This window comes from Cricetulus griseus, chromosome 2 (genome assembly GCF_003668045.3).
Source record: "Cricetulus griseus strain 17A/GY chromosome 2, alternate assembly CriGri-PICRH-1.0, whole genome shotgun sequence".
Taxonomy (NCBI): domain Eukaryota; kingdom Metazoa; phylum Chordata; class Mammalia; order Rodentia; family Cricetidae; genus Cricetulus; species Cricetulus griseus.
The window spans coordinates 156366429-156377003 of NC_048595.1; the positions used below are offsets into that span (position 1 = coordinate 156366429).

General features: G+C 41.1%; 1 protein-coding gene across 4 annotated transcripts in view; it reads right to left on the minus strand.

Annotated features, from left to right (window-relative positions):
* The window catches only part of Lyn (LYN proto-oncogene, Src family tyrosine kinase), a 55503-nt gene extending 45724 nt beyond the window's left edge, over window positions 1-9779 (minus strand). The window contains exons 1-7 of one of the 4 annotated variants that reach the window (XM_035439014.1): window positions 9707-9779; window positions 9441-9442; window positions 6299-6344; window positions 5236-5341; window positions 2634-2732; window positions 2398-2501; window positions 1159-1308 (exon numbers count right to left, since the gene is read on the minus strand). In XM_035439014.1, coding sequence (XP_035294905.1) covers window positions 1159-1308; window positions 2398-2501; window positions 2634-2732; window positions 5236-5341; window positions 6299-6344; window positions 9441-9442; window positions 9707-9779 — 580 coding nt within the window. Of the gene's footprint in view, window positions 1-1158; window positions 1309-2397; window positions 2502-2633; window positions 2733-5235; window positions 5342-6298; window positions 6345-9440; window positions 9443-9635 lie in introns of all 4 variants that reach the window. The other 3 variants (XM_035439015.1, XM_035439013.1, XM_035439012.1) reach the window with 3 other exon arrangements.
* Window positions 9780-10575: the final 796 nt, after the last annotated feature.

Below are 10575 nucleotides of genomic sequence, written 5' to 3' on the forward strand. Positions count from 1 at the left end.
GGGGGTAACTTTTGCATAATCACAACTTTCAAAATTACTAGAAGACAATTTGAAACGTTTTATTTTATTCATCAACACTACCACCATATAAAAACAAAAACAACAAAAACAGTTCCACAAAAACGTATTTTGATTCCTAAGTCCTTGGAAGTTCAGTGGTACATGGGCAGGGATGAAGTTAGGTTACCCTTGCACTCCAGAACAGGGCCACAGTACTGTAAGCCACCAGTTCCTCAGCCAGAAGCATAAGTGGATGGGAATGAGAGAAGGAGGAAGGATTCTGTAAGCCTGGCCCCTCGCTGTCTCCATACACCTTTGCTCCATGGTTTGGGCCTAAGCTAACCCTCAATGAGCTTTCTCACAGAGCCTGTCAGAGGAGGCAGCAGAAAGTGGCCACAGTAGCTCCTGCATCTGATGTCAGTCACAACAAAGGGACAAGGCTAGAAACTGGCACAGGTCTCAGATCTTCTACTTTTAATATCTGCACACATTAAGAATATGTGTCGGCTCCAAAGCTACACAGAGAAACCCTGTCTCAAAAAACCAAAAAAAAAAAAAAAAAAAAAAAAAAAGTGTTGTAAAAAATTAATATATACTTTCTTCCACAGGAAGGGGGAGCACTGGATGTTAAATAGCTCACACGGGGGAAGAAGGCTGCGGCTACCACAGGAGCAGTCTCACTTGGATATAGTGATAGCCCCACTTACAGTGCTCAACTTAATGGTGGCCTCTGTGTGCCTACACAGCCAACCCGTGTTCACTTCCAGTTTAGCACTTGGATGAAAGTGTGCCTACACAACCAATCCGTGTTCACCTCCAGTCTAGTACTTGGCAGCTTGTGTGAGCTGATAGCAACTGTGTAGGTTATCAAACTGTAGGGAAATTTAAGTGTCTAAGCACATTTACTGAAGGCTACATTAAGCTGGGACATTCAGAAGACAAGGGAAATGAAACACATTTTCAATTTCTGTTTTAATTCAAAATAGGCTTATTAGAACATTAGATGTCAAGGAGCATCTACATATTGAGTTAGAACTACTTGTAGAGTACTACCCACTACATTACCTGAAGGAAGTTTTCATACAAAGTAGTGTCTGCTGATTGATACCAATCATTATAAAAATAATTTGCCTCTTCCAAGCTTCTGTGTTCACTTACTTTGGTAATGCTTAATCATGTCACTGATACAGGGAAAAGTGATCCGTGGAGAGATGTAGTAACCGCCATTGTCCAGACTTCTAATTTTGTAGTGCTTTATCACATCTCCATGCACGGGGTCATAATCTCTGACGGACAGAGAAAAGCTTCCTGTGGGAAAGTGAAGAGGACAAGCCTATGTGTTATTAGTGAGGTCTACATTATATGACACTGTGGTTCATTTTACCATAAAATATCCAATAAAAACTGTGTGTCTCTAATGCATCATAGTAAAGTCCTGCAGTTGTGATGATTTTAATCCAAGCTCCTAGGAGGCCAAAGCTGGTGAATCTCAGCCAGTTCCAGGCTAGCCATGGCTACATAAGTAAGACACTGCTTCAAGAAGGAAAAAAAAGCCCTATAAAAATTTGACTTGATAAATGACAATAGAATTTTGTTTGCTAGGCAAGTCATCAATCATTTTCCTTCTTTACCATAGTTTTCTGTAAAATTCTGAGTTTCTTCTTGATATTCAAGATTCACTTTCATAATAACACAACAAAATAAGAAGTGTGCTATGACCTGGTCATAATTATGGCTATTTTTCATTTATTAACATTTATCATTTGAGCTTATTATGTCTTATCAAAATATGAAATTTTCACTTTGAAAGGATTTGCACAATGGCTAGGCAGGTAAAAAGAACTTTCTGGATAAGCCTGACAACCTGAATTCAATACCTAGAATCTATGATGGAAGGAGAGAACTGATTCTCACAGTTGCCTTTAGACCTCCAGCTTTACAGGCAAAAATGCACATATGTACACACACATACACACTCACACACGCACTAATAATAATAATGACATATTTAAAATTTAAAACATCTCAGTGTGGAGCATACCTTTAATCCCAGCACTCAGGAGGCAGAGGCTGGGAACTCTGAGCTTGAGGTCAACCTTGTCTATATATTGATTTTCAGGCAAGCCAGGGCCTACATAGAGAGGCTCTGTCTCAAAACAAAACAAAACAAAACAAAACAAAACAAAACAAAACAAAGCCACCTCCTTTACTACCAGAACCTACTATAGTCTTCATTTTATTCATCCTGGAATAGTTTTTAAAGGGATTCCCTGGGCTAGGGCTATAGCTCAGTAGTAGATTGTCTGTCTAGCACGCATAAGGCCCTAGGTTCCATGTCTAGGAAGAGTCCCCAAGTCCCTATCCAGTCTTCTTCAAGGTCTCCAATCATTCACCCACCTTTTAAAGTCTCGCTTTCTCTGATAAGAAAAGCTCCCGCACTGTTCCCTGGCGCCAGAAGCTGTCGTTCTGCATCCTTCCTGGTTATGTCCTTGAAGAACCACCTGTGAAGACATTTTCACATTTCTTAGGTGTTGCGGCAGGGAGGGCAGGGAGGGAAGAGATGATGCACACGTAAACAAGCAATGGAATGCACTGTGTAGAAGTAACTGGATGGCCATGAGCCAAGGACTCACTCTTCAGTCTCTAAGGTGTTGACCTTGGCCACGTAGTTGCTGGGGATGAAGCCTTCTCTCTTTGTTGAAAGGGACTTGGCTTTCCACCATTCCCCATGCCTGGAAGAGAAACAGAAGGCATGAGCTGAGTGGCAATTGTCTTATGGTGCTGGTTCTGCAGACTGAAGGCAAGTAGGGCAACCCAGAATCCCAGAAGGAAAGTTCTTCCTTTTCATATGAAAGATAGGTTAGTGACCGGAGGGAAAAAAAAAAAGCATCCTTACAACTTCAGTGTGTCTCGATATGTTTAGTGCTGCATAGGAAAGAGTTGGGGAAATGGTCCACCTTATAGAAACCAGACATTTCTCATTTCCCCATATGGCTTAGGCATGTTTTTAAGGATCCTTATAGCAATCGAGACAAAGGAATAGCAATTTAGAATGCATGTGTGATAAACTTGTTTGTAAAAACATCCACTTTCCCCATGAATAAAGGAAAGCAACTACAATAATAATAAACCCAAACCAATTCAGAGTAGGCTAGCCTCATCACCATGACTCTGCATGATACTACACTAACCCAGAGGGCATCAGGGAGGTGAAGGAGGAAGGACCAGGCCCAGAAGCAGCAGCTGAACTAAAGGGGGGGATGGAATGGGTCTTTGGAAGCCTCCATGTTCCTTTCCAAATGCCCCCCCCCACAGACTTGACCCTTGTCTGTGGGAGAAAGGCAATCATAACTAACTTTAGTACAGTTCACAGGTACTGTAAACTGTTTACTCACACAAGCAGCCTGTGCATGCTTCAAATTCAGCCAACTGAAGACTGAAAATATGTAGAACTTTTAGGCTGAACTTTTTCCTTTTTTCTAGGCAGGGTTATTGAATCTAGGACCTTGAACATGCTAGGCAAACTTCCTACCATTGAGCTACAATCTCAGGACTGAAACTTTTATATCTATGTTTTCTTCTTCTCTGTTTGATAAGGCCATTTTCATAATAATCACAATCACATTGTATTAGACATGAGAAGTCATTCAGAGGTGATTTGAAATGTTGGGGGGTTATAGTAAAAGAGCTCTCCAGGCTCCACCCCTAACTGGGGAACTATTGGGAGTGGACAGCGGCCTGGTGAGGGAGAACAACTCTTCTGTGGAAACATGGCCACTGGGAGATGACCCCACTGTCATGCATACATGGGCAGCACTGGTTGGATTTAGTTGGCTATGAGAAAGAAAGGAAGAGGATGTGAAGTTGGAAGGGGCATGTGTGGAATGCAGGGGTGTTGGAGGAAGTAGGGGGTGAATATGACCATGTTTATTGCACAGATGTATGGAATTCTCAAAGAATACTTTTTTTTAAAAAAAATAAGGTATGTGGAGGATGCTGTAGGCTATATGTAAATACTGTGCCATTTTGTATCAAAGACAAGAACACATGGGCTTTAGCATGCATGAGCGGTACTGAAAACCATCCGTAACAGATGCTCAGAAACAACTGTATACACACATATACCACACACACACACACACACACACACACACACACACACACACACCATGCTTATCACAATCCTTTGGTGTCATGCCCATTTCAAAAGTTAAAATTCCAAGGAACAGACTGAGTGACGTTTCAAGGCCATCCTTGAAGGCATTCAAGGCAACTCTCAGAAGGAAGGGCCACATTCAAACACAAGTTCATGCTGAAGCTCAGGACAGCACTGAGTGCCTCATTTTCAGTGAGGGAGTCTCCCTTCTCTCCCCCTTTGGCAGGCTGGGGTCGGGGTGCTGCTTCATGCAAATCCAGTACAAGAAGGAAGTTAGACTTGAAGTGCTCAGAGTTCCTCCTTCTCCCTCCTCCCTGCCCTGTGCCCTATGCCTGACCAGGGTCACGCATGTGTGAGTCAACACTCAGGGGTCAGGGAAATGAAACATCCAAGCAGCTTCAGGGCAGAAGTGAGCAGGACTGGCCAACATGACTGTGGTTGTGGTACCGCATCCTTAGCAAACCCTTAGAAATCACACCAGTGGTCTCATGAGCCCCATTGAATCTATGCAATATAACAAATAAAAATGGCCTTTCAAATTGGTGTGTGTGTGTGTGTGTGTGTGTGTGTGTGTGTGTTCATGACTGTGCAGGTGCACTTGTGTTTGCAGGTATACATCACATGTTTACATGTGTGTACATGCCAGAAGATAGCCTTATCCGTCGTTCTTCAGGTGCTGCCTATCTTGTTTTTAAGAGACAGAGTATCTCACAGGCCTCAAACTTGCAAGTATGCTAGAATGGCTGGGCAGAGTCCTCAGGGATCCTCTTGTGTCCACCTCCCCAGTGCTGTGCCACCGTACCCAGCCTTTTCCTTTTTAAAGGTGAGTCCTGGTAACTAACTAGGTTATGACTGAGCTATTTCCCAAATTCTATAGTGGCCATCTTAAGTAGCATGTGACACAGAGCCAAACTTCTTAGGTAGCACATCAGTAAAGAAAGAACCTAATGTCTGTCCTTGTTGGGAGAAATAATAGAGGTGCCCACAGCCACACTTGAAAGCGAAGTTCTTTTTGCTCTATTCCTGCTGCCTTGACAAGAGCTATGGTCAAGGTGCTGCCAGGATCTGGGCACACTTACTCTTCCAGGACTTTCATCTTTTCTCCTTTCTTGAAGGACAAGTCATCTGGGTGGATGCCATCGTAGGGGTACAAGGCTACCACAATGTCCCCTTGTTCCTCTGGATCTAAGAACAAAAGATATAAGCAAAACACTTTCAAAACCTATCAACATAAACACAAAGGAAGGAAAGAAGCAGTGGAGAGAAGGGCCAGGGAATGAAGCTGTGTGCTTCCCACCTACAAATAATACCAGCTGCGGGCTGGAGAGATGGCTCAGAGGTTAAGAGCACTGACTGTTCTTCCAGAGGTCCTGAGTTCAATTCCCAGCAACCACATGGTGGCTCACAGCCATCTCATTATGAGATCTGGTGCACTTTCTGGTGTGCAGATATACATGGAAGCAGAATATTGTATACATAATAAATAAATAAATAAAATCTTAAAAAAAAGAAAACAACAACAACAACAAAAATAATACCAGCTGCATACTGTGTACACCAAGCCCAGGAACCTACTATAATTTCAAAACTATGTTTAGGACAGAATATACGTCTGATCATGGCAGCACTGTCATGGTCCCCCAAAGGCAGAAGCTACTCTAGTATCCATCAGTGGAATGAACAAAATGTGACATATACATATAATAGAATAATATTAAATCAAAAAGAATCGAAGTTCTGGCACACAATATATTATAGATGAGCCTTGAAAACCTCATGTTAAATTAAATGAGCCAGGCACAAATGACAAAGACTGTATAATTTCCATTCACGTGTGCTACCTAGAGCAATCAAATCCGCAGGGACAGAAAGTATAATGGTGGCTGCCCAGAGCAGAAGGGAGTGGAGAAGCAAGGGTGTTTAATGATAGAGTTCCACTTGGGATAATGGAAACCTTCTGTCATGGATGCTGGTGAGGTTTGCACAGCAATGTGGACTTCCTGCCTCTGAACTCCACATTTAAAACATGGTTAAAGGCATGATAAATTTATGATATATATATATATATATATGTATGTATATATATATATATTTTCCCACAACAACAAACAGAATATTAACTATATTGCTAAGAAAACATACCTTTTGTTTGAAACCTCTGTCCTGGTAAAAGTTGAGATTCTGGAACCTACGAAAGAGTATTCGTTAGGGAAAAAAATATCATGATCAACTTTTTCTTGCATGCATGCTGCTAACATCTTTCTAACAGCAACAAGTGAGGTTTAGATTTGCAGTTACTAAGCAGGAAAGATGAGCTGAACAGAAAAGCTTATAGGGTGTTGCCACTGCCTCAGAGCAAGGGCTCAGAGCAAGGCTCCAGCATCCAATGCCATCTTCCTCAGGTCCCACCTGTACAGTCCTTTTCAGGGCTTTTTCTGGACATGTAGTTCTTGGTCTGTATCAACAGGTCAAGTGAGTAGGGCTTCATGAGTTGGGGACTAGAGGCCAGCCCGCCATGATCCTTTCTCTTGCTTTTAACAGAGTGCTAATATTTGAGGTGGCAGTTTGCCTAGTGTGATAGCTGCTTCTAGACTTACAGCTCCCTATGTAGAAGGGGAAGAAGCATGGCATAAACTCACTGGTTGGGTGGGGCCTTGGTGAAATATGCCTCTTTCTGCCTAGATAGAATTAAAGATTGGCAGCACAGCAGCCATGGAAACCAAGCAGTAGGTAGGGCCATCCCAGCAGAACACCAAAATGACAGAACACCAAACGGCTTTGAGATGTTGTCACTAGCCTATCTCCATGCTTCCTGAACTTATTTAAACACTTGATCAGGCCTGTCACTAACAGACAAACGGAGTCCAACAGAGTCAGGCTTTCTTGTCTGACCCTGACTCTGTCTAGGGGTCAGGGACACTCCTCAGTTATGGCAGCAGCAGGGTGCATCACTGGGTAGACCCTTTTAGCACAGAGGACATGTGAGGTACCTTTTAAGCCAAACCTTTTCCACACAAGAGCACTTCTGGGGGTGTGCAAGGCTTGGCGGTCTCTTTTAAGGAGGTCCTGTCAGGACCTGAACTTTAAACCATCTCCTCTGCTTCTCCTCAAGTCATTCCATGGAACAGGACCAAAATGTTTATACTGAAATCACTAAGAGTGAACCCATAAAATCTCTAATTCACTGAGGGAAGAGTAAGAAAGAGTAAGAAATCGTGGGCCCATATTAACATTCAAGACTTGAAGAAGTTTTATACTGTTATTTCAGTCATTTAGATTTGCATAATTAAGAATTACAGTCTATTTGATATGAATTAGAGGAAGCAATTAGATGAGAAATTAAATAATTCTGAAAGCAAGCAAATACCAGAGAGGTTAGTTTACAAATACGTTAAAGCACATTTTTATAAGAGACCTCCTGGCTGGCTGGGCTGGCCCTAAAATGTGGGCATAATGGGCCCTCCTAGAATGGAGACTACAGGTCATGCTCATGCATTCAGCCCATTTTAAACCACTTTTGTAAGGCCAAAACACATACATGTGACCCCATAACCTCACTGTAGATCTCTCTTGAATAGATTTTCCTTAAGTGTTGTTGACTTTGCATTAGTCCACTTCACCTTCTTTCAGAGCCCTTTATAATCAATGAGGTCCACGTAATTTTTACATGTGGCAAAGGCTGAGAGCCCTACTTATGTCATAGAATGAAGCCAAACAAAGAAACTTATGGAAAGCATCTGTGGCCACAGGAACCTGAACTAAAATCTGCGATTTTTTCTGGCGAGCACTGGGGAACTGAGAGATTTTAAACATGCTCACTATTGCATTCCATCTTACTTGTAATCTTTTTTACACTGAATATTTGTGGGTTTTTTTTTTTTACTAGTCTCCCTTGTTTTCCTAAATAAAAGACACTTCAACAAATAAACAGACCAAAACAAACAAACAAACAAAACAAAAAAATCTTTAGGTTTTAAAGCACATAAAATCGTAGTATTTGCTAAGAGAAATAAACAGAACTTTTAGTGAGAGCTTTGAAGTCTACAAGAAAACTACCATGATATTTTTATTTTTCCTTCTATTAATCACATTTATTTAAGAATTCAACCCTACATCTATCGATACTTATGAAGTGTTTCTAAATTGCATATTGATCTTTATTCACCATCACAAATTACTAATGCTCTTAATAATTTTAGTCATTTTGTGTGGATACATTTTCTATATTTTTTTCAAATTTATTTCTTTATTTTTATGAGTATAGGTGTTTTGCCTGCAGAAACATCTATGTACCATGTGCATGCCTGGTGCTGGCAGAGGCCAGGAGAAGTGTCAGATACCCTGGAACTAGAGGCACAGAAGGTTGGGATCTACCCAGATGGGCAATGGAAACTGATACTTTATCTGGACAGGTAAATCATGTAAGATAACTTAATAATACAATGCAATAACCATTCATCTCCACTTCTCTTTAACTAACTCTATCAGTCTAAATGATGATAGTTGGTTCTGATAGGTTATAGACAATGGGGATGGGCTAGGCAGGACTGGACAATGACAATTTTCTAAAATGCCAAGCCTCTTAAAAACATAGATACAAGTGGATAAACACCAAATTCTTCTGTTTTATTCTTTCAGATAGGGTCTCACTCCTGGAACTTGCTATGCAAACCAGGCTGGCCTCAAACTCACAAGGATCTGCCTGTCTCTGCTGCCAAAGTGTTATGATTACAGATATACCCCATCATGCCTGGCCAAATTGTCAACAAAGCCATTTGGGCTAAGTTGGAATAAATTGCTTTCAGTTTAAATGCCAGGGCAGTCCATAAATCCCCAGGTATGGGGTGGGGTGGGGTGGGGCATATAGGCATCAATTGGGGAATTACATGTCAGCTTACAAGCCCTAAAGTAAAGCAGATTTAGTCCTTAAAATATGGCATCACTTCTTTTTCAAATGCATCAGGTGGTACATCACTCATATAAAGTTTCTAATGTATAAAGTTTGGAGACTGAACTAGATGTGCTTTTTCTTAACCTTTTACTCCAATATCACAAATCATAACAACATCAGTCTTTGTACTATTTCAAGTCCATTGAAGAAAAGACAAGATAGAATAAAATGTAATGCCCCAAATACACACTAGCATGTGTTTTAGCTTCTGATTTAAATCCAACTAATCTTTTGTCCCTAGATCATTGAGCTGACTTTATTACCTACCCTGAGTCCCGCAGGCCTAGGTGTATGCTGGGTCTTCCATTGGTAGTATGAAAGATGCTACTCTACAACTAAAGACCTGTTTATCATCTAGTAAGTAGCTGGATTATCCCCAAAATCTCTATGTATTCTTCAAAGGATTGTTACAAGGCATATAAAACTTATTTGGGGTCTATGTAATCAATATGATTTTTTGCATGCAAAGATTGGGGTTTAATTGCACAGCCATGCTCTGATCCTGCTGTGGGATCTCTCCCCTGAGACTATTCTACTTACTGGCCTTTGCTGCTTATTGGATGTTGGATCTCTCACATAAATAGTTCGGTCAGTGTTACGTACTGGTTGAGTCTTCATATCTACTCCATCATCATTCAGATTGTCTTTCCTTTTTGATTTTATACATCCCATATTTCCTGTTGGAATAGAAAAGCAATGGCATTGTTTTTTTAATTAATCCAGAACTGTCTTAAAACCACTCAAATCTTTATATTAAAGAAGAGCAAAAAGAATATGTTTTTATTCATTGTTACACATTGATTGATATATTCAAAGGTGGATGCTGTTTGGAAACAGGTTATCTTGGTTATTCGCTTGTTCCTTCCTTCATTTACTCAAAACTATTTACTGAGCACCTCGCCTTTACACCAACTCAACATAATTCCTACTATAAAGGAAACCATATATATATATATATATATATATATATATATATATATATATATATATTTGGTATTCCAGTATGGTCTGGTGAGTCTATGACACAGGACACATGAGTCCTAATAAAGAAAAAGCTTCTAAATCGGGCAAGAAGAGATGGCGCTGGTCCAAGAAGCTTTGTGAAGATTCAGATGAGACGGGTTTAAATCTGGTGGCAATATCAGCAAAGGGGTTCTAGGAAGGATTTCCAAATGCAGCCATAGAGACCCCAGATAATTCAGTCCCAAGAACTAGCGCAACAAGAGTCCTTTGGTGATGGATCCGGCAGGAAAGGCAAGGAAAGGGTGAGAGCCGGAGACATAGGACCATGGTGGGTACAACACTATCAGTTTAGTTTGTGTTCCCCGATGTGACACATCCCATCTGAAGTATTCAAGGGGCTGATAAAAGGCGGGGTCTCCACCGGCTGGTGTGATTCCCAGCTAGAGTCTACTGTGTGGGGCTTGGGAACCTACAAAGATGGTGGTGGCCTTCGTCAAGACTGGAA